Source organism: Cucumis melo, chromosome 3 (genome assembly GCF_025177605.1).
Source record: "Cucumis melo cultivar AY chromosome 3, USDA_Cmelo_AY_1.0, whole genome shotgun sequence".
NCBI classification, from domain to species: domain Eukaryota; kingdom Viridiplantae; phylum Streptophyta; class Magnoliopsida; order Cucurbitales; family Cucurbitaceae; genus Cucumis; species Cucumis melo.
In genome coordinates, this window is record NC_066859.1 from 18,750,553 (window position 1) to 18,774,157 (window position 23,605).

Sequence of the window (23,605 nt, forward strand, 5' to 3'; positions counted from 1 at the left end):
TCAATTAAAATTTTGTTTTTTTAATTTTTCCGCCCTTTTATATTTTATAGCCTATTTTCTAAAAGGTCATAATGAGGAGCTATAAAAGGGCATATTTGTTGTAGTGAACAATCAAACAATGTTACTATGGAAGTAGAGAACGATGAAGAAATTGATTTGTAGATAACATTTTGTGTTTTGAGAGAAGAAGAAAGCTTAATGGAAGTGGAGAATGACTTGACTTCTTATTTGTCTGGCAAGAATGTAGTAGATAAAGAGGAATTTGATATTATGTATTGGTGGAAAATGAATGGGTACAAATATCCCATTCTATCAACAATTGTTCTTGATGTTTTGGTGGTTCCAATATCTATGGTGGCTTCTGAATCTGTATTTAGTACAGGTGCGAGGATTCTTGATTCCTTTTGTAGTTCTTTGACTCATAAAACAGTTGAAACCTTGATATATACGCAAAATTGGATTCGAGGTGGCTCGATGTTATTAGGTCTTCATCCACAACTTGAAGAGTTAGAGACTTATGAGAATATTGAGATAGGTAATTGATTGCTTTCTTTGGTTTCGACTAACATGTATTATGCTAAGTATATTTTTATTTACTTTTGCATGATTTATTTTGTAGGGAATCCGTCATCCTCTATTATTTTGGACTAATGAATAGGATTTGGAAGAAGAGCATATCGATAATTAGTGTGAGTTTTTATAGCATTATATGTTATTACTTACATTATATGCAATTCTTATGTGTTTGTATTTTTTTTCAGAACAACAATCACCCAAAATATCATCGTCGTGACACATTGTGGACGCCAAATTGGAATGTTTTTTTTTTTATTGAACTTTGAACATTTTAATGTATTTTTAGTAGACATTATTTAATTTTGAACTTTTTTCAATTTGAATGGACATTATTAGACATTATTGACATTCATGTGATTATTAATTTTTGTATGACTTTGAATTTTTGAATGTATTTTTAAATTTTAATGGACATTGCTATTTTGCTCGATTAATTTTTTTAATGATTTTGAACTTTCGAATGAATATTATTATAGACTTCGAATTTGAAAATAATATGAAAATTTGGGTTGAAAGACTATGAAAATAGTGAAAATTAAATTCTTACCAATATAAAAATATAAAAATTTAAAATACAATATAATTAACAAAAAAAAAGACCAATTTGCCAACCCAACCTGAATTTTTATAGTTGGGTTGAGTTGGGTTAACCCTTGAATATTGACCCAATAGGGTTCAAATTTTGCCAACCCGATCACTTTGGGTTGATCCACATTTTTTCTCCAACCCGACTTATGTACACCCCTAACAGGGAGTGCCTTTTAAGTCAAAATCTCAATTCAAGGAAGGATAGCCAATTATGTTCTATGGATTTGTTTGATGTTGATTCAATCTGTTGTGTTTTTCCTTTTTTTTTTCCAGAAGGTAATCAATGTAATTGTTAAACTTCTCACTTTAATTTCTTTGTGTATGGAGCCATGTTGTATATATATATACACAATATTAAGATTTCATTTTGTAGACATACAAGTAAAAGATTTCATTTTCAACTATTTGGTGTTATAAAAACTGGACAATAATGCAACACTTCAATAAAAATAAATTTGTAAAAACGAATCCAGAAACAAGACTTTAATGTCGTTTTAAACTGACAGTATTGGAGATCTGTAACGTCCGTTTTAAACTGACATTGTCGGACTCTTTAATGTTGGTTTTAAGCTGACATCAATGCCCAACCGACATTAAAGGGATTTAATAACGTTATCAAAGCTGTCAGTTGAAAACCAACATTAAAGGTTTTAAATTGACATTAAAGGTCTCTTTAATGTCTGTTTTAAAACGATATCAAAGCTTAACCGACATTAAAGGACTTTAATAACACTATCAAAGATGTCAGTTGTCAACTAACATTAAAGGCCTTCAATGTCAGTTTTAAACCGACATTAAAGCCCAGTTTTGTACTAATGACTTATATGTTTGGTTAGATCTTTTTATAAGTGGTTATATACATAATTATCTGAAAATTTGGTTCTGAATGTTTTCTTTAAGAAGATTTATTTTTCGATCTCATTTTTAAAAACTGCATTTTGAAAATTACCAAACACCTCAAATTTTTTTACAATGGTTTTTCTAAAACGATGATTGTTTGTCAAAAAAGGTAATCCAAACACACCATAAAACAGAGAACAAATAGTTTTTCTCGTATAACAAAGGATGATTAGGGCCTTAAAAAGTGGGAGAAGAAATAATGGATGATTAGAGTATTAAAAATTGGAGAAGAAATAAGTAATTGAAGGGTAGTTTGAGAATAATAACAAATTTAAGATGTAAATTAAAGAATATATTTTAAAAAGTGAGAATTTTGTCATATTTGCAAAATTCTAAAACAACACTATCCATTGCAATTTTCCTTTAGAATTGGACTAAAAACTAAAGTGAAACCATAATAGAGAAACCAAAAGTAGATTTTTAAAATGAAAACTTGATTGTTAACAAAACATAGTACTAAAATGTTTGAGAATAGATCTTAGATAATCCGGATTTGTAAACCTTTTTCACCTTGTGCTATTACAAATCACCAAAACATTCCCTAAAAAATTATATATACTTCGAAAAATTCAAAATAAAAAGTTTCCAAATTAAACTACAGAAAAAATAATATTAATAAATCCTTAATCATTAAACAAAAAATAGAGAAGCATATATTGTATCCAAGTACAATGAAAGATCATTAATATTTTTATTTACTTTAGCATCTCAAATTTATTTTACAAACCATTTAATAGATTAAGCTCTTAAAACCCAAACAAAGCCAAAAGAAACAAACAATTAAACCCCATCATATATATATATATATATAAATATGAAAGGCAAAGTTTTTCAAAAAAGATGGTGGTGATGTTCCTTTCCATTAGCCTCTTTCTCTTCTCTCTTTGCTTCCTTTTCTTTATGATGCTCATAGAGCACAAATTCCCCGGCCCCAGCCGCCACCACCGCCGCAACTTCCTCCTTTATCTTATGCCCACGGCTGTGTTCGCTGTCTTTCTTTGCCTCGTGCTTCTCACGCTGCGAGAGTGAAAGAAACCGCAAGGTTGATTATACTTTAATTTTATTTGATAAAGGATTAAGATGAGCATATAAGAAGAGGATTTTATTAATTACCAGAGCATAGACACCAGCTGCGGCGGCACCGAGCTCACCAAGGTGTTCGAGGTGCTTGTGGTGCTTCTCCTCTTTCTTGTAGTTGACGACGTCAGAGCTCTCTTCTTCTTCCTTATGATGGTGGAAAAGGTGAAGATGGTGATGACCTTGCTCTTCTTCCGCCATGGCGTTGAGAGGGCTTTGGGATGGTATGATCTTTGGGTGTGGAAGGAGTTGGATTTTATATACCAATTTTTGAGGGGTGGTTTTGGTAAAATTTTGGGTTTCCAAAAACTAGGAAATTAAATATAACAACAAGAAAATACTAGAAAATAATTTTATAATTGTTGTCAAAGTTTAATTGTTTGGTTGGTGGATCCCATGCTTGCATATTTTAGGAGTATACAACATCTTGTTTGTTGTAAACAAAAAAAGTACAAATTCAAATACAAGATAAAAATTAAAAAACAAGCAAAAACAAACATTAAAATAAATTATAGAAAATACTTTCTATTTTCAAAAACATTGATTAAACCTTAAATTTTAAAAGTTTTTTTTTTTTTTTAAATACATTTATCTTCAGCTTAGATGAAAGCCGGAAATACTCATCTTGAAAGTGCGTTCTACAGAATTTTTCATAAATTTAAATAATACTTTTAAGCTCAAAAGAAGTATAAAATATTACCCCTTGTCATATAGTTAATTATATGGATAGAAACCACTAATACATCCTTTCTCAAATGTCTTCAACGAACTTTCAAATGTTGTATGTCGTAATCTTAATCTAACTGTGAAAAGAATATCTTAGTTGTTAGTATATGAACATAAATTGTTTATTTTTACCTCCATCGACTTTCCTTCTCATTTCTTCTGCTATCTGGTTTGGCTCAATATATTTAATTTCCATTTTGTTTCTTTCTCTTTTTCAAGATTCTTTTTCTCCTCTATATTATTCATTCTTCAATTTCTAAAACTAAACAATTGAGGTTAAATATAGCCTATGACAAGGCCAAAGAAAGTAATTGGAACTACCAAGAACCTTTTAGACCTAATTAAGCGTTCTAAAAAGTTAATAAGATGGAACATTGATTAGTAGTTAAATATGTATTAATATATCATTTGAGTTTAGAAGACAAAATAAGACGACACGTATTGAGATTTTTAGTTCGTAAATTAGGGCAATTATTAGTAAAAGGGAAAAGAAAGAAAATATGTGCATTTGCATAATTTATAGCGATGGGGAGACTTTGTCTCTGGAGTACAAATTCTTATTTGTTGTGATCTTTTAATAAGGTGGTCTATAGTTAGAAGATGATGTTCCTTTGTTTGGTCTTTTGTACTTGGGTGATTCAATGTTTTCTTGAGTTTTCGTAGAAAAATGACAAATATTTAAATCGTTAAAATTGAATTTTTATGTTGAGTGTAAAACAATAAATATGCTTCAATGACATTTTTGCAAATCTTCTTATCTTCTTTGTTTTAGGTTATTAAAAAGAAAAGAAGGGGATTAGAATAGGACAATAGCCGCAAAAACATAGAATAGAGAAATAGAGAGAGACATTGGCGGCGGCATACCACTAGAGCGCCACTAGAGAGAGAGAGACGGTGTTCAACGTTTGGCGTTCGCGACGTTTTCCGACAAGAGAGCTTGCTTCGACGGGCAGTTTCGTGCGGCATTCTTTCGGTATTGTGGTTTGATAGAGCATTGATGTGGGCGAGTTTCCATGTTCCATCGGTGGTGTAACCCAAGCGTTTTTGGGTATTTGTTTTGGGTTTTAAGCGGCGTTTAGTGACGGATTACAACTTGGTTTGACCGAGTATTTCGATTATGGTTTTCTTCACGTGGTTTAGTTGTGGGTTCTCCTTGGGTTTTGCTTGATTGACATATGGGTCGCCAGTCAAAGGAGGCAGTTTTCGGTGGGTTTTGGGTCTCGATATCAAAGGCGACATCTAGCACATGGCTCTCTCAGTTTCTTATTGTTTGATCGACGGTAAAGTCGGGTACGACAGTAAAATTACATATTGCATATTACTTTGTTGATATTTGTAATTTGTATCTTGATATTGCTCTTACTAAAATCCCTCCAAGCCGGTTCTAAAAGTGGATGTAAATCGAATTAGTCGAACCACTATATATCTTTGTGTCGTTTATTCTTTTATCGCTTACTTTGTGATTATCTGGCTATTGCATTCTTGTTGGTTTGTCGCTGCGTTCTCTGATTTAGTGTAGGAATTTGTAACAAGTGGTTTCAAAGCTCCATTCGATCTGAAGAAAATTTGGATTTTGTGTAGTAGTTTCCAGTTGGAAGATTGTTGGTTTAATCACTTTTGTAAAGATGCCTCAACGCGGTTTGGGTGTCTAAGTTTAATGGGAATAATGACTTTGCTCTTTGGAGGAAAAAGATTAGAGCTATTTTGGTTCAACATAAAGTAGCTAAAATCTTAGATGAAGAGAGACTTCCAGAAAATATTACAGAAAGTGAAAACAATGATATGGATGAAATGGTCTATTTAACGATTCTTCTGTATTTGTCAGATAAAGTGCTTAGGCTAGTGGATGAGGCTACTACGACGGGGGAGTTGTGGAAAAAGCTAGAGAGTCTCTACTTGACAAAGTCCTTACCAAATAATTTATATCTAAAGGAGAAATTCTTTGGATATAAGATAGACCAAAGTAAAGACTTAGAAGAGAACCTGGATGAATTTCAGAAGATTGTAGTTGATCTCAATAACATCGGTGAGAAGATGTCGGATGAGAATCAAATAGTGATTCTTTTAAATTCATTACCAGAAACAACTTCTAATACCAATTAAACTTCAAATACCAACATACACCAATTAAATATATACATATGTATTTCCAACACCAAAATACAATGAAAAGAAAGTGTTAACCATCAAAATATTTAAATTACCATAAAGTTAGACAATGATGATTTTGCAGAATCATAAATAGTGTCCGTGGTGACGAGTTTTACCCAAATATAAATATTTGAGGCACTGTTGAAAGAAAGTGAAAAAAAGTGTTATGGATCAATCAAATATGAAAACCAAAAATTAGAAAAACAAAAAAATGTAGCTTCATATCATAACCTTGTATACAATTCATAAAAAACATACCCTCAAGAAAGAGGAAGAGATATGGATTCAACATACTACAAAAATCTCCACCAATTTGTGCAGCAAATAATATTTACTCAATCTCCAAATGAATAAACCACCATTGTTCACTTCAATCCCTTTTCTTTTCCTCTCATCTTCCTCTTCTTCCTAATTTTCTCACTCAAACTCTTATATCCACCAAAAACCCATCAATCAGCAACTTACCACCATCATATGCAACCTCCCACATCACTCATTGGCATCTCTTTCAGAGAAATATGGTTCTCTAATGCTTCTCAAACTAGGTAAAACCCCAAAATGCAACAAGACAGTCTTGATTATTATTTCACCATTGAAGATTTAAAAAGCAATTTTATTGGTTTAATCTATCAGATTATGCTCAAAATGCCCCAAGATTTTTCGACAATAATTTTCAAAGCAAAAAAAAAAAAAAAAAAAAAACAATTAGAAAAAAATGAAAGTTAGGTCAAAGCGAAGAACAAACCTTGGGCAAAATGAAGAACCCTCGGAGAGACGCCGGCCGGAATGCAAGAGATGAAAAGAAAATGAAGTTGCAATCTGAACGCCGCCGGAAGTTGCGAGATGAAAATGAAGAACCGCTAGAAGTTGAAATTATGAAGGCCGCCAGAATCTAACGCCAAAGGGATTGAACGCAGAAGGGATTGTTGGATTGAACGTCGAAGGGATCATGCGAAGTTGCGATGCGTGGCCGCGAAGGGGGATGGGATTGTCGGTTGAGTTGAGTGCGACTACTTCTAAAATGAAAATAAAAGATATCAATTTAGGTTTTTTTTTATATATATACCCATAAACCGGGTTGGGTTGGATCAACCCGGCAACCCAGCCTATCTTTTTTTTTTTCAATTCTCTAACCCAACCCAACCCAAAACATAATTTAACCCAACCCAACCCTTACGATTTGGGTTGGGTAGTTCGGGTTGGTCGGGTTACAAAGTTTTTGAACACCCTTACTCCTTGCGTTATGCATGCCACATTGGCAGAATTTTGCGGTAACGTATTTTGGAGCAACATAACCATGTGTTCCTATAACTCGAGTCGTCTAATGAGATTTGCTTTCTGAAGGACCCAATTTGGCCAAGCCAAATTAAGTTCGATAACTTTTCTATATATGACTGCAGGTAAAGAAAGATCGGGATTACGACAAATACAAGGAGAGAAGATATAGAAAATAAAAGATGATCATAAGAAAGGTTGTCAATGAAAGATTGAGATTAGTAAAAGACTATTTCTTAAATGTATATACTTACATATAGATTCATAATAAATAGAACTTCAACCCATCATGAAAAATATTAGAAGCCTTGAAATCTCTATAAATTACTTGATTGTTTGATACATGTAAGAACACGTGTATTCCATCCGAGTGGCGTTACTACTGATTCTCCTTAATTTCACAAAGATGTTATTTACACACTTCAATAAACAAAGATTGAAAGAAACGTCATAGTATATAATATCATTGATTAGTTTCGTACTTCCAATAGATGGTTCTCCAAGTTTCCTTTTTGCATGAACTCATAAGTAAGGAGTAGCTCATGGTCCTCCCTATAGTAACCCAACAACTTCATTAGATTTGGATGGGAAAGTCTTCCCAACTATTGACACAAATCATTTTTTTCTTCAGATAGTAATTAAATTCCACACCCATTTACCTGCGTCCAAGGTGGTTTTGCAGTCCATCCTTCAACAATCTTACACCTTTTCTTTAAGTTGTTACAAGAAAGTGAAGCTATCTTATAACTTAAGAATGAAATGACAAAGTCAGAAGCTGAACTAAGATCCAAAATCAACTAAAACCATGAGTCAATAATGATAACAACATTTAAAACTATATTTAGAAAGTTGCTGAAGAAGATGATCATTTACTTCAACGTTATATCTGTTTGGTTAGATATGGGTATCCCAGGAAACTCGTAAGACGCTGGTTGAGATGTGTCCCAGGTTTAGGCACGGGTAGAATTCGAGGCCCATGAGGCGAGAAATGAATTGTGAGGCTTTGGTGGAAATCCCACGAAACTTGTGAAACGCTGGTTGAGTTTTGTCCCAAGTCCAGACGAGGGGAGGATCCCTAGTCTCAGTGATGAGAAATGATGGTGCAATAATGTGAATCGTGGGAAATTCTTGTGATGGTTGTGATCGTGTTTGATGCGAGGAAAGCCTGTGTGATTGTGAAGTGATGAGAATATATATATTTGTTATGTATATGCTTACATTTCGACATTGATATTACTTATATCTAAATTATTGTATTCCCCAAAACGTTGTTTCCTAAACTCATCACTCACTAAGTCTTTGACTCATGTTTTAAGTTTTTTTCCTCCCCAGGTTATTAGGCATTGAAGCCAAGTATGGAATGAAAGTTAGGCGTAGAAGCCAAGTAAATGAGAAGAAAAAGGATGGTTGTGTTGACTTGTGTGACGTACGAGTCATCCTATCTCACGTTTTAGGAGTCGGTTGGTAAGCGCATTGCTCCTTAACGCCCAAAACTCAATTTAGAAGAAAGGCGAGTGCTACACCTAGGTTGCTGAGGCCAAGCCGGAGAGCAAAAGAGTCGAAGAACTGACCTAGAGAAAGGAAGCCCTGAAGCTTGTCCTTGAGTTGGATTGGCTGCGCGACTGAGGAGAAGTATGAAAGAAAGGCCTTATACTTCTAAGTACCCTACCTCAAGAAGCAACGTTAGGCAGCGAAGGAAGAAAAGTGGATCAAATTTTAGTTTTGGTTTTATGTTCCATGACGAAAAAAGGAATGTAATTGTAACGCATAACCTTATAATAATTCCGCTGTTTTATTATTATCTTTTGAGGTTGTCATCTAGGAGTTAAAGTTGAGTTGTGTTATGTAATCGTATTAGGCGACGGAGCAAAGTTCAAAAGTTGTAAATTTTCGCTGAAATAAGAAGACCCAAGTTTGAGGCCAAGGCTTTGTGAAAAGACAAGTTAAGTAAGATATTCCACTTACTAGGCATTCAACCCGTCATCTCGAGAAGACGTAGGCGATGAGAGTCTAGGCATCACACCCCCATATGATTGCAAGGAGCGGTATTTGGGGCGGGATGTGATACACGTGGTGTTCTAACGTTGGACCAATTCTCACTGTTGGTAAAAGTAATCATTTCGGGATGAAAAACTTAGATGAATCCTGATCTTATGAGGTTGCTTTTACCTTGAGCTTACTTAAGAGAAATTATAGAGAACTTCCAAGGTCTCTTGAAGATTCTAATCAAGTCCGAAGTCGAAGAAAAAGTGTAGAGAGCTCGTGGATAGCAACTCACTATTGTGACTATGAGTGGTTCTTCTTATAAAATATTTTTTTAAATAATTTTTTTCTAAAATGTGTTTAAATCCTTACTATATTTCTACTAAGACTATGAAAGACATGGTTTCTCTTATGCTTTACAAACCTTAAAATGCATAAGATTTATAAATGAACCGGACTTACATATGATTTAGAATGATGTGGTAAGATGATGTATAGTTGAGAAATGCATAAGATTTGATACAAAAAATAATGAATTGAGATGATCTTTTGTACCCTATGCGATGAAAATGCCTCATACTTACTGTGTGATTTAGTATATGATGTCTTATCCTTACTATATGATCTGAGATTAGATGCTTTATTCTTGCTGTGTGTTCTGGAATAGAATGTCTTATTCATAATGTGTGATCTTGAGTAGAATGCCTCATACTTGCTGTATGATTTGGTATGTGATGCCCCTTGCTTGCTGTGTGATCTGACATGGGAAGACGCATACTTCATCGTGGAATTGATTAAACTTGCTCACTGTATTGAGATTATTCTACATAGCTGCAACATGACAAAAGAGTGTGGTAAACGCTTGAGTTGAGAAAATGGTACAAAGATGTAATTGAACATGTACAATGACTCTACGAAAAAGATTGTTATGCGAAATGATCAATAATGAAAGAAGTGATTCTTCCCTATGACGTATGAATTGTTGATAAAATTCAGATATTGAAAAACGTCTAAGACTTTGAATGATTGTTTTAAACTAAAAAATATAATGATTGACTTACATGTTATTTATATGCTTAACTTGGCAAAATGATTATATTGCCTTAAGGCAAACTTGGTTTATTGAAGGTGTTGATAAAAGATTCCACTCACTAGACCTTTTTGTCTAACCTTCGAATGTTTTGTTTTATTCCCCCTTAGGTAGCGAAGGACATCCAACGTTGAACTTGTAGCCTTGATCGCCTATTGTGCCTTGAGAACGCATCATTTTGGTAGTGTCCACTGTTAACTTGCATATCATGTAGTAGCTAGGCGAGGAAAATCTAAGTGTTGTTTTAAGTTGTGTTTAGTGGCTTTGAAAAATAAAGTACTGAATGTACCTTGTTATTTGAAATATTCATGAAGTTTTCGCATTTCATCCAAGTCCACTTTTCGCGTTAAAATTTTTACGGTTGTCTTTATTTTGCTTACTAGGTGTTCTACGCATTGCTTCGCAAAGAATCTCACATAGAATGTCTAGGGTGTCACATCTCCTCTTCATTGCATAAGTATTTTTAGAGCGAGACGTGATGTCTAAAATGTGAAATTTGTTTTGTGAGAGAGAATTGAAGTTTTTAAATTAATTAAGAGAGGGGGAAGTAAAATTTTGATAAGAGTCCCACTTTTTCATAACGTGCGAGAAACTTTGTTCATTTTAGCATTTTTTTACCTCAACGCTCATTTTTGTTTCTATAGTGTGAATAAAATGATGCTATAAAGGCAATACAGAGCCACATTTGTTGTAGTGTGAATTTTTGCCCGTTGTTACCCAACAAGCTTATGATGATGTGATTCATCATCAACAATATTATCTTCATGTGCATGTACATCAAAATAAATAAATTTATTGACAAAAATAAAATGTACAATTTGTTCCTGAATTCTTAATTCTTGGTTGGGTCCTTGATTGGAGGGTGTCTTAGTAATTAAAAGTTAGGTTTGAATTATTTGATCTTCTGTGATCAAATCTCTGCAAGAAATTTCCTATTTTCTATATTGTAATTCGTTAGGGTAATTCAATAAAATAAGGTACATCTTAGTTTCTTTACAACATTTTGAAATTAGAGTAGGCTAGAAGAAGAGAGGGACTGAAGTAGTTCACGAGGAAGATTTTGAAGTTTAAGTATTGCTAGACGATTAAGGCATTACGCGAGAAGAAGGACTAGGCGAGAAGAAGTAAGCAAACTTCTCAAAATTTTCTAAGGTATAGGCCACGTGCAAATATTAGGCTAAGCATGTTTAAGATAAATCTTAAGCTTACACGTGCACCATTACGAGTAGTAGCTGGCAAAAGGATAAGAGTTTAAGGGTGACTAAGCTTAGTTGAGAAGTTGTATAAATAGGGGCTAAGGCCAGACTATTAGAAGGGTTATTCTACTTATTTAAGAAAAAAAATTAAAGAGTTGAAGTGCTGCCTTTTTGTCTTGGTGAGAAGAGGAAAGTTGGAGCAATCCAAGTTTTAGGCTAAGTTTGGTGAATGTTTCTTCAACGTATTTACATGATTTCTAGCTTTCTTTATAAATTCTTTGATGATTTCAACAGAAAAGTTTCTAAAGATATTTATATGAAAAGTTGATACATTCCAAAGTAAATTTTATGTATTTAGTTGTTATGGAATGATTTTCAAACCATTGGTTATTTCCTATTAATGAGCTAACTTTTATGTGCACATAAAGAGTCAAGGCAATCATGGGGTGAAAGGGGCTACATGGTGATGAGAAGTTGGCTTATACGTTGAAAGACGGATTAAGCTTAGCGACTTGAGCAACAAAGATAAATCTGTATATTCTCGGATGTTGTGATTACAATAGTCTAAGCACGAAGTTATGTGACCTAGCGTAGAGAATGATTCGTGATCCTTGGCGAGAGGAATATATGGTAACTAATGAGTGTTATGTGAAATGATGCCTTTTGCGAAATGAAAAGCTATTATGAATTGATGTGTTTTGCTTTATACAAAATGATATGTTTACATAAGAGATTTATGATTTGAAAGGTTTTGCGAAATGGTGTTTATAAAAGATATTTGTGAAAAAGGATTTATTAAAACTCACTGGATCAGTAGACTTATGTTTTCAAAACTCATCTTCCAGGTAGTAGGCGTTAAGGCCAAGTAGAGAAGGTTGAAGTGTTTGCTAGGCAAGAAGGCTACCAAGGCATATTAGCTTATGTTTTACATTGTTGCATTTATGTTGTTGTATGTAAAGTTGTTTGTAAGTACTTGGACAAAGTTTAATAAAGTTTAGTTTGGTTTATCTTCTCTGTGTTGTTTGATATCGCCTAAAGATTTTTGTTAAGTGCAAGTTAAGTTTAGTAAGGTCATGAGGCGGTTAAGTGAAGCTCAAGGAACTCAAGACTAAGTGTCTTTGGTGTTTAAATGCGTCATGGATGCTGAAGTCGCACTGCATCTCGCATACCAAACAAGGGCGTGTGCGGGTGGGGTGTGACATCTGTTCTAGTCTAACTCCTCTCTAAAGCATATTGCCTGTTCATTAAAGCTCAACCATGCATGGATAATGTCGTGACTATTTTTAAGGTCCAACTACACCTTTGTTCTACCTAGGATTATATTAATAAGGCTAAACCAAGGACGACATGACTCTAATAACAGTTTTAGAGACAACTTATGGTATAAGTCCCCATACCTTATAAAATATCATATATTCGATAGTTTTGAAAATATCTTAAACTTTCATAAACTCCTATGAGCTTCATAAATAATGAATTTGCATATTTTCATACTATTAGCAATCTTTAGTAAAATGCCAATAATGTTGTACAACCAAACTTTATTAAAAGTAATAGTAATACTTTCAACTTCATGGAACTTAATAACCAAATCGTGACAATTCATGATGTTAGTCATGCATAACTTTGGCAAATATGACATACATGAAATATTATTTCTACCCATACTAACATGCTAATAGACATGCTGAAGTAGATCACAATAGAGTTTCAATATTCACAAATTGATTTAAATATATAAGTCTATATACAACACTATTATGAGTATAAGCAATAAAAATAGTCAAAGGTTTTCAATCATACCATAGATTTTTTGAACACAAGGTGTGCTACCTTAGTTAGACACCCCTATACTTCTAAATATTTAGGCGCATAGAATAATCAAAATTCAACAATACCATTTTATTGATGGGAATAAATTTCATGAACAAATTCATTTAGTTCATAAAACTTTATTATAAGGTATTCATGATCTCTTTGTTTAATTGATTTTCTACTTCTAAACTTATGCATAATTCATGTCATACATTATTTCCATCCAAGAATGTATAAACTAATTCAAATTCCTCACAATAGCATTCATTATTACATAAATTTGTCAAACTATACGGAATATTATAGTATATGCTCATTAAAGACACATACAGAATATCATTCTCAAATATAGCATAGAAATAAACTAACTAAATTTTTATACCATATATAAAAATTAAATTTGTGGAATAAACCATCAATCAAATTATGATTGTCTACATTAGAACTATTTATGTAACAAAGCCACCAAAATCAAAATACATTTTATCACAATCATGTAAATTGGTAGGATTTAGACTCTCTTTCACAAACATAAATGAGAATCAACATCAATTAGTCCATAAATTTACCCATTTGAGTTTTCTTTCCACGTCTCTTAAATCATGTGTAACACCCTGAGTTTAGGAGGGGACTTGAATGAGAGGGATCCCAAAGACACGAAAGTAAGGTTAAGGATTCAAAAGTTATACCTATACCAACAAGGTGTACCTTCCTTTTTGGTGGTCCGATCATATGAACTTCAAAGTTAAGGATGCTTAGCTTGAAACAATTCTATGTCGAATAACCTCTTGGGAAATTTTCTTTCACTCTAACGATCCTTTATGCCAAGTTCAAATCTTGGGCCAAGGGCATTATAAAAATATTCCAACATGTTACCAAAATCTAACATTTTGATTGATGTATTTCCCCAAAATAGTATCATTGATCTACATCACCTCCATGCCCAAAGTTCTTGGCAAATTCTTTAGCAATATCGCATAGAATTCCTTAACCTTCTTCATTTTCTTTTTAGTTTCACTGGGCTGGTCTTATATTTATTGATAAGGCTCCCAAACTAATGCCCAACTTCAAATTCCATTTGACATCATAGGCCCACGTTACCAGCCCCGCTTTGAGAGATGGATGGAACTGTGTGTGCCCTAGGCAGAAGACACCCCCGACATCCTCCATTCCCAGTCCATACGTGACCGTCGCTTGGATTTTTCGGCGTCAATTTTTTCCCTTCTAGTGACCGGTGAAGATCTTTTCGCCTCAGATTATAATTGCTTGCTTGATTTAAACCCATCAAATTCATTTCCATTTTTCTGAATTTCAATTTTTCAAATATTTTTCTTCAACATGCCTAATTTCTTCAAGAAATCGAAGGAGCTAGGGCGGAGAGATATTGTGGTAGCTTGGATAGGAACGATGATGAGGCTAGAATGGATTACAGATCTGATGGATTTTCTGAAACCCATTGCGACGGAAAAGATTGGTTGTCCTAATTTTTCCAGATTTGATCAATATCTTAAAAATTTTGCTTAAATTTCGATCATGCTGTTGTTTCGAACAATGCCCAGGAAGAAAGAGTTTCAAATGTATTAAATATATTATTATAATATATGGTTAACTATCAATAATTTTATATTATAAATCAATACAAGGATAGTCTGAACTATCTCTAAAGTTATGGGTCTTGTTTTTCTATCATCTTTTTCTTCACAATCAGACTTAGCAATTTTGGCAACTGCCTGCTCCACCAACGATGTCTTCTTTGTAAGAGGCTATCGTGTTCTTCTTTTAACACCTCTGGCCTTAAAGTATTAAGGCTAATTTGGGACGAACTATGCCTTTAAATCCTTTTTCGTCCATTAAATTGGAACGTAATTGGACTCATTAATACGTATTGATTCTAATTTAGAGAATTACAATTTTGGTTTAGTTGCTCAAATTAACCATAGTAAGTTTTTCTTTTGAAAATGTTGGAGAATAGATATATATATATATATAATTAAAATGTTTAATTTCAAGGTTTGTAGAACTTGACTAATTTAGAGGGACACTTGCAAAAACACAAAAATAGCAAAAAAAAAAAAAAAAAAAAAAAAAAAAAAAAAAAAAAAAACAAACAAAGCCCATCCCATACATATACAAAATATAAAATGTCACAAATGCCCTTGTTATTGATATGTATTTGATATACCTGATACGCACCTGATACACCTAATATCCCTTGATACACCCAATATTCTTTAATACATTTAACATTTCCTGATAACCTTTGGACTTTGATACACTCAAGGCACCATGATACTCTTGGATACATTTGATCCCATTTGATATACCTGAAACACCTTGATATACCTAATACTCTTTGTTACACTTGATTCTTCTTAATACACTTGATATCTTTAGGCCTTGATACACTTAAAGGCTTCATTAATGAGTTTGATACACTTGGTATTTTCTTTCTTTGATACACTTGATATGCTTAAAGTCCTACTTATACAATTGGTACACTATTGATATACATTTGATACACTATTCATATACACTTGTAAACTTGACTAATATACTTGATAATGATTCACTTGACTGTGATATGTTGATATACTTTAATAATATATTGTTAATATACTTGATAATGATATTATTCATATATTTAATAAAATTTGAAAAAAATGAAAATTACGTTGTAAGTATATCAACTAACTAAAACATATAATATAAGTACATCACAACACTAATACGTGAAACTAATACAAATTACAACCAGAACAAAACTAATGTAAAAAAATAAACAATAATTTCAAATCAAATTCAACTCAAAATGCACATCGAAGAAAGTAAGAAAAATTGATCACAAATGAAGTTAAATTACTCTGATAAACAACCGTTATGTTTCATATTACAATTAATATACTATTGATAATCTCAAAATTAAGACAGGAAGAACAAATCGTTTTTCCTGTATAAGAAAGGATGATTGGGGCCTTAAAAAGTGAGAGAGAAAAAATAAGAGATGATTAGGATATTAAAAAGGGGAGAAGAAATAAATTATTGAAGGGTAGTTTGGGAATAATAACAAATTTAAGATGTAGAGTATTTTAAAAAGTGATTCTAAACTAGTGTGCTATATATGCTATATCATATTCTCAAAAGGCTGCTCACTGTAATTTTTCAACTTAGATTACACTAAAGTTAATTTACATATATATAACAAAACCCAAAAATATTTACGGTCAATGTAACAAAAGAATAAAAACCCATAAAACCACCATTGTATTTTCATAAATTCTTGATTTGCTCTTGTTGGTTTTGAATTTCGCGTTGAATGTTTGCGCTTCTTCTTCATATTATTACTTCTCTCCTTCTTCGTATGCCTGTGATTTCTTCATTTCCTCTTTCAGAATTTATTCCTTTTTCATTATATCTCATCTTCGATGTCATCTTTTTCATAGAAATATTATTTTTTTCTTTTTCTTTTTTTTTTTTTCATTTATCAAGTATTGTGTCATTCTTCTATTTTTTTTCCTTTTTACTACACGATTGTGTACCAATATATAAACGATAAGTTGTTAATCCCAAATAGACAGACCATTATCACTAATAATCGTTTAGATTTGGTACAAGATCGTTTAGATTGGGTATAAGGGTACAAGATCGTTTAGACTGAGTACAAGAGTACAAGATGATCATTTAGAATCGGTACAAGGACACAAGATCGTGTATCAAGATCGTTTAGACTAGGTACAAGGGTACAAGATCATTTAGATTAGGTACAAAGTCATTTTTCCGCATGTATGATCGATTTAATCGCGAAATATTTTTGTTAATTCAAGTTGTGGGTTTGTGAGTTTTTTCCTTTTTCAAGATTCTTCTATACTGTATAAATATTTTTGCGCTTTGTTCTATTTTTTAAGAAAACCTCCTAGGCTAACTTTAAAAAGAAATTAATATATATATTTGGGTTTCAGGAATTTAGGAAGGTTTTCTTTTATTATATTGCACCATTTTCTTTTACGAGGGAATCAATTTTATAAGGAAAAAGAAAAGGGAAAGTTACATAAATATAACAAACAGTAAAATATCTACGGCCCGTATAATAAAGGCCATAAAGTTAGCCATTTTTAAATATTTCAGATTTGCCCTTCCATTTTTCATTCCCTCTTCGTCTGTTACATCGTCTTTCTTCTTTTTTTTTTCTTTTCTTCCATCTACTTCTGGAGCATCGTCTGTTTCTTGTCTTCTTTTCTTTTTTTTTTCTTTTTTTTTCTTCCATCTTCATCTGTTCCATCATCTGTTTCTTTTCTTCTTTTTTTTTTCCAAACTATTATTTGGTTCATCGTGTATTATTTTTTTTTCAAACTTTCTTATTTGGTTATTCAAGATCGTGCAATAAATATAAAAGACTAGAAAAAACGACGATTTGGGTAGCCAAATCTAAATGATCGTGTACAAAAACAATAGCAAAATTTAAATGATCCTATACAAAGAATGTTAAAAAATCGTTTAGATTAGGGTAGCCACATCTAAATGATCGTGTACAAAAAATAGCAAAATCTAAAATATCGTGTATAAAGAATCTTGAAAAAAAATCATTTAGATTGGAGTAGCCAAATGTAAACGCTCGTGTAAAAAAAGTAAACGATCGTATAAAAAAATAAATAATCATGTAGACTAATCTAAACGATCGTGTACCCAAAGAATTAAAAAAATCGTTTATCCAAATTTAAACGATCGTGTATCAAATTTTGAGCCAAATCTAAACAATCGTGCACCAAATTTTGAGCCAAATCTAAACGATCGTGTACCAAATTTTGAAAAAAAAAAATTGTTTAGATTTTGGTCCAAATTTAAACGATCGTGTAACCAAATTTAAATGATCGTGTAACAAAATTAAATGATAGAATTGAAAAGATAAATTGTAACCAAATCTAAACAATCACTACAAGTGACGGGGGTACTTCTGACGTACAAAAACGTCGGCAAAAATGAAAAATACGTCGAAAATGGATATGCCGACGTATTTCACGACGTTGGGAACAACGTCGGGAGAAGCATTCCCGACACCGTGTTGGTACGACGTCGGGAATGCCTCTCCCGACGCCGTCACATGCATCGGCCATAGTGGCGTTGGGAGTTCCTCTTCCAATGGACCTTATGCCGACGTAATGCGCGACGTCGGTAATGCCTCTTCTGACGTTTTTCTCCGATGTATGTTGTGTGTCGGGACACCCTTTCCCGACGTATCTTATGCATCCTAGTCCCGATGTTTCATTGCGTTGGGAATTCCTTTTTATATTTTTTTAATATTTAATTTCTAATTTTTTTCCCTAAAATATTTTTTCTCAATCATTTACAACGACGTTCGGATTGCTCAAATATTTTTTCCAACGTTTTGGATTAAATTAAAAAAAATCAATATAAATTAAGAAATTAAGAAATACAAACACAAATTAAAAAAAAAGATTTAAAATTAATAATACGAATAAGTTCACATAAAATTAGTAAGTTTAATACAAAAAATGTAGTTCTCATAATACAAGAAAACGCAAACATAACAAAAGGTCTCCCAACGAGGTGTGTACGTGTTCATTCTACACCTTCGGTCCTAAAATGATTTAAAAGTAACTAAGTTTAGTACATATATATATATATATATATATATATATATATATATATATATATATATATATATATATCCATATGTTCACTATATACTATCATTGCAAAAACTTAAGAATAATGGAGACATATATATGTACCGCAGAGCTAGGCATCATGTGGTCCTCCCTGTTGTGCACGAGTGAAGTCTTTTATCAGCTTTTGCATTCGTTCCACTTGTGAAGCTACCACTTGGTGATTTCTATCTTGCACTTCAATCCGTTCCAAAGCTTCATTAAGTTTAGCTTGTAATTCAAACTCTTTTTGTGTGGACTGCGAACAAGATGTCAACGAACTGCTTGCACTCGTTGTCCTGCAGGCCTTTGACTTGGGTCCCAACCAAGCCCTTTTGAGTAGCCTGGTCGTCTACCCAACACTTGATTGCATATCTCATCCTTAGAGAGTGGCTGACTACCCTTTAGGGTAGGCTGGGATTGGAATTCCAACATTTGATTCTGCAACAAATTTAAAAACTATGTTAGGTAACACGCAAAAATATATAATGAAAGAGGATACATGTACCTCCTTTGCAGCCTGCGACATGAACGTCTCAGCTTGAATTTTCAATTTAACTATGAACCCCCCCCTCCCAAAAAAAAATTTAATTTTCAATTTAACTATAAACCCCCTCCCCCAATTCAATTTTCAATTTAACTATAAACCCTAGACCTTAAACCATTCAAATTTCAATTTAACTATAACACCCCCCCCCCCCCCAATTCAATTTTGAATTTAACTATAAATCCTAAACCCTAAACCCTTCAAATTTCAATTCAACCACAAATTACACACATTCTATACAAAAATACATTTAACAAACAAAAATCTATTCCAAAAGAAAATCCTAAAACAATTCTCTTAAAAAAAACCCTAAAACATAAATTTAAACTAAACAAACTTTATATTTAAACTTACCTAAGATGGTAGACGGCAACAGACGACAACGACGACAGAACAGACGGCGGCAAGCTACAGACGAAGAACGCTCTTCGTTTCTCTCTTCTCCCTTTCCCTTTCGTTTTCAATTCTGTGTAAAACAGAACTGAAACGTTTATAAAGGGGATTTCCCAACGCCGTTGTGCGGCATCGGGAAATCCCCTATACAACGTCGGGAATAATGGTATTCCCGACGCTCATTAAAAGGGTTTTCCTGACGTGCTACGGTGCGTCGGGAAAATCCCTTATGCCCGACGCTGTTCCCCATGCACTCTGCATGGCGTCAGGAATAAGATGTATTTTTAATTTAATTTGGTCTATTCCCGACACGTGCTTGAGGCGTCGAGAATACTTTTTTTCCCGACGCTACTCTCGACGCAGTGTGCATGGCATCGGAAATATACCCTTATTTCTGACGTTCTTTGTGCCGACGTCCTTTTTGACGTCGGAAAACTCCCGTTTTCTTGTAGTGGATCGTGTACCAAACAATATCCAAATCTACACGATCATGCACCAAATAAATTACGCGCGCATTATTGACGACGTGATTGACAGGGCATTTTTATTATTTTACAAGGTGGGCTTCTGGGCTTTTTCCATTTTCGGAATATTTCTATACAGTGTAAATACTTTGTTGCTTTTTTATATTTTTGAAAAGATCCCAAAAGAAAACCCTACCCCCAAATATCTTATTAATTCTCTTTCTCTATTTCACGTGTAAGGGTGAGGCTCTACCCTTTTCTCGCAGTTGCTTGCAACAAACTTCGACCAACAGCTTTTTGTTATTGTTGCTCATGTCGTTGATCAACGGCAACCGATATATCTTACTATATTTTGTAAATATTTTCAACAATTTTTTATATTTTATAATAATTTATTCCTATTTTTTTTTATAGAGATACATTCGTTTTTCTCTAATTTATCTAATTCTTATATGAATTTTCTAATAAACTAAATAGAACCCAAAACTTCTAACTAAAACATAAAATCTAAAAAATCTCAGTCCTAAAATCAAAATCTGATCTTCTCAAAACTCAAGAAAACAATGAATCACCCAAATATACAGAAGAACAAACAAAGGAACAACATCTTCAACTATAGAGGATCACCTTGACAAATCACAACAAATAGACAAAATTTAAGCTCCAAAATGGATCAACAAAGTCCCCATCCCAAAAAATTAGGCAACGCACATATTTTCTTTTCTTTTCCTTTGTACTAATTGTCCAAAAAATTTATGGGCTAACATTCTAAATATGTTTCAGTCTTATTTGTGTATTAAACTCAAGTGGTATATTAATACATACTTAACTACTAAGGTTCAATCTTATTAACTTATTAAAAAGGCTTAGATCCAAAGGCCGCCTTTGGTAGTTCCAATTACTCTCTCTCACCTCGTCATAGCCTATAGATTAAATAAGCTCAATTGTAGGGGTAGTTTTAGAAATTGAAGAATGAATATAGGGTAAAAGAATATTGAAAAAGAGAAAAAAGAAAGCAGGAAATTAAGGGAGTGTGTGTTAAGTCAGATTAAACCAAAGGAGATAGAAGAAATGAATCGGAAAGTCAATGGAGGTATAAATAAATAATTTATGTACATATACTAAAGATTTTAAAGATATTTTTTCACTTTTTATTTTCTTTTAAAGTTAATTAGTTTAAAAGTACCAACTCTTGAAAGTAGATACACTTTAGAATTTTTTTTTTAAAACGTGTAGAACGATTTTAAAAAAGGAAAAAGCTCAAACACTCATAATGCGAAATACCAAAAATACCCCATGATCAATCGATCACATACACGTGAGCAAAAAGTTTGGTTCACGATCGTTTAGATATTAGTAAACAATCTTGATATATATGATCTTATACCAGTTCTAAACGATCTTGGTTCAAAATCGTTTAGACGATATTGGTACAAGATAGTTTACCAAGACTAAAACAATCATGTATTAATTCTAAACGATCTTGATTCATGATCGTGTACCTATCTTTTATATTTAGCACATGATCGTGTATAGGCTAATATCATTTAGAATTGGTATACCGATCCTGTACCAAAATTTAAACAATTTTTGTTTAAAATCGTGTATACTAAGATCTTTTATATTTGGTATACGATCTTCAACCAAGATTGTTTAGATCTTGATACACAACCGTTTAGATGTAGGAGAGGAAATATATGAGAGACGACAAAGATCGTTTACCAAGTGGGAATATGAAGAAGGAAGTGAAAAAAGAAAGAAAAAAAATATAAGAGATGATAAAGAAGGAAGAAATTCTAGAAGGAGGAAGAAGTAATAATACGAAGAAATTAATAATATGATGAGAAGATGATTGAATCACAAGAACAAAAAATAGAAGAAAAAAATGAAAAATCATCTCCAATATCAAAGACAAATTTGAAATTTATGAAATTATTTTATCGATTTCATAAGTTTTTTTTGTTTTTGTTATCCGAATAGTAAATAATTTAGTGTTTTATTATATTTATGAAAATTAAGAAAGTATTTTAGTATAATTTAATTTTTATTAGTTATTTACAAGCTGTTAATAAAATCCAACAACCAAACAATTAGACTTTGACAACAATTATAAAATTAATTTATAGTATTTTTCTTTGTGTTATATTTAATTTCCAACTTTTGGAAAGCAAAACTTTTACCAAAATCACCCCTGAAAAATTGGTATATAAAATCCAACTCCCTCCACAACCAAAGATCATCCCATCGCAAAGCCCTCAAAACCATGGCAGAAGAAGAGTAAGGCCATCACCATCACCACCTTTTCCACCACCACAAGGAAGGAGAAGAGAGCTCTGATGTTGTCGACTACAAGAAAGAGAAGAAGCACCACAAGCACCTCGAACACCTTGGTGAGCTCGGTGCCGCCGCAGCCGGTGCCTATGCTCTGGTAATTACTAAAATCCTCTTCTTATATGCTCCTCTCATTCCTTCATTAAATAAAATTGAGTATAAAATCAACCTTGCGGTTTCTTTCGCTCTCGCAGCATGAGAAGCACGAGGCGAAAAAAGACAGCGAACACAGCCATGAGCACAAGATCAAGGAGGAAGTTGGAGCGGCGGTGGTGGCCGGGGCCGCGGGATTTGTGCTCCATGAGCATCATGAAAAGAAGGAAGCAAAGAGAGAAGAGAAAGAGGAACATCACCACCATCTTTTTTGAAAAACTTTGCCTTTCATATTTATATATGATGGGGTTTAATTGTTTGCTTTTCTTTTGGCTTTGTTTGTGATGTTTTGGGTTTTAAGAGTTTAATCTATTAAGTGGTTTGTAAAATAAATTTGAAATGCTCAAGCAAATAAGAAGATTGAGAATATGTGTTCTGTGTGTCTATTTTTTTCTTAATGATTGAGGGTTTTCTTTTTTTTTTCTTTATTTTGGAAATCTTTTTCTTTTGAATTCTTTTAGGGAATACTTTGGTGATTTGTATGAGCACAAGGTCAAAAGAATTTACAAATCTGATTATATAATCTCTATTGCAATTTACAAAACTTTTAATAATTATGTTCGTTTCATACCCATAACAATTCTGTTTTAAGTCTTCCATTTTAAATTTTAGGTTAGATTAGGTTTCTCTAAATTTCTTTAGGATGGTTTTTACTTGAATTTTTAATCAAATTTTAAAAC

The 23,605-nt window shown here is 32.8% G+C and overlaps 2 protein-coding genes across 2 annotated transcripts; one reads left to right on the top strand and one right to left on the bottom strand.

Annotated features, from left to right (window-relative positions):
- Window positions 1–2,731: 2,731 nt before the first annotated feature.
- Window positions 2,732–3,459, bottom strand: LOC103501319 (abscisic stress-ripening protein 2-like). Its single transcript, XM_008464862.3, has 2 exons — window positions 3,178–3,459; window positions 2,732–3,081 (listed from the first exon to the last, which is right to left on the bottom strand). Exons 1-2 carry the CDS (start codon window positions 3,340–3,342, stop codon window positions 2,896–2,898), a joined length of 351 nt encoding a protein of 116 aa, XP_008463084.2. The 5' UTR covers window positions 3,343–3,459; the 3' UTR covers window positions 2,732–2,895.
- A 19,219-nt stretch (window positions 3,460–22,678) lies between these two features.
- Window positions 22,679–23,293, top strand: LOC103501320 (abscisic stress-ripening protein 1-like). The gene is given in 2 exon segments (NM_001305650.1): window positions 22,679–22,869; window positions 22,967–23,293. Coding segments are annotated over 2 exon segments (339 nt in total). The 5' UTR covers window positions 22,679–22,704; the 3' UTR covers window positions 23,141–23,293.
- The last annotated feature ends 312 nt before the right edge of the window (window positions 23,294–23,605 follow it).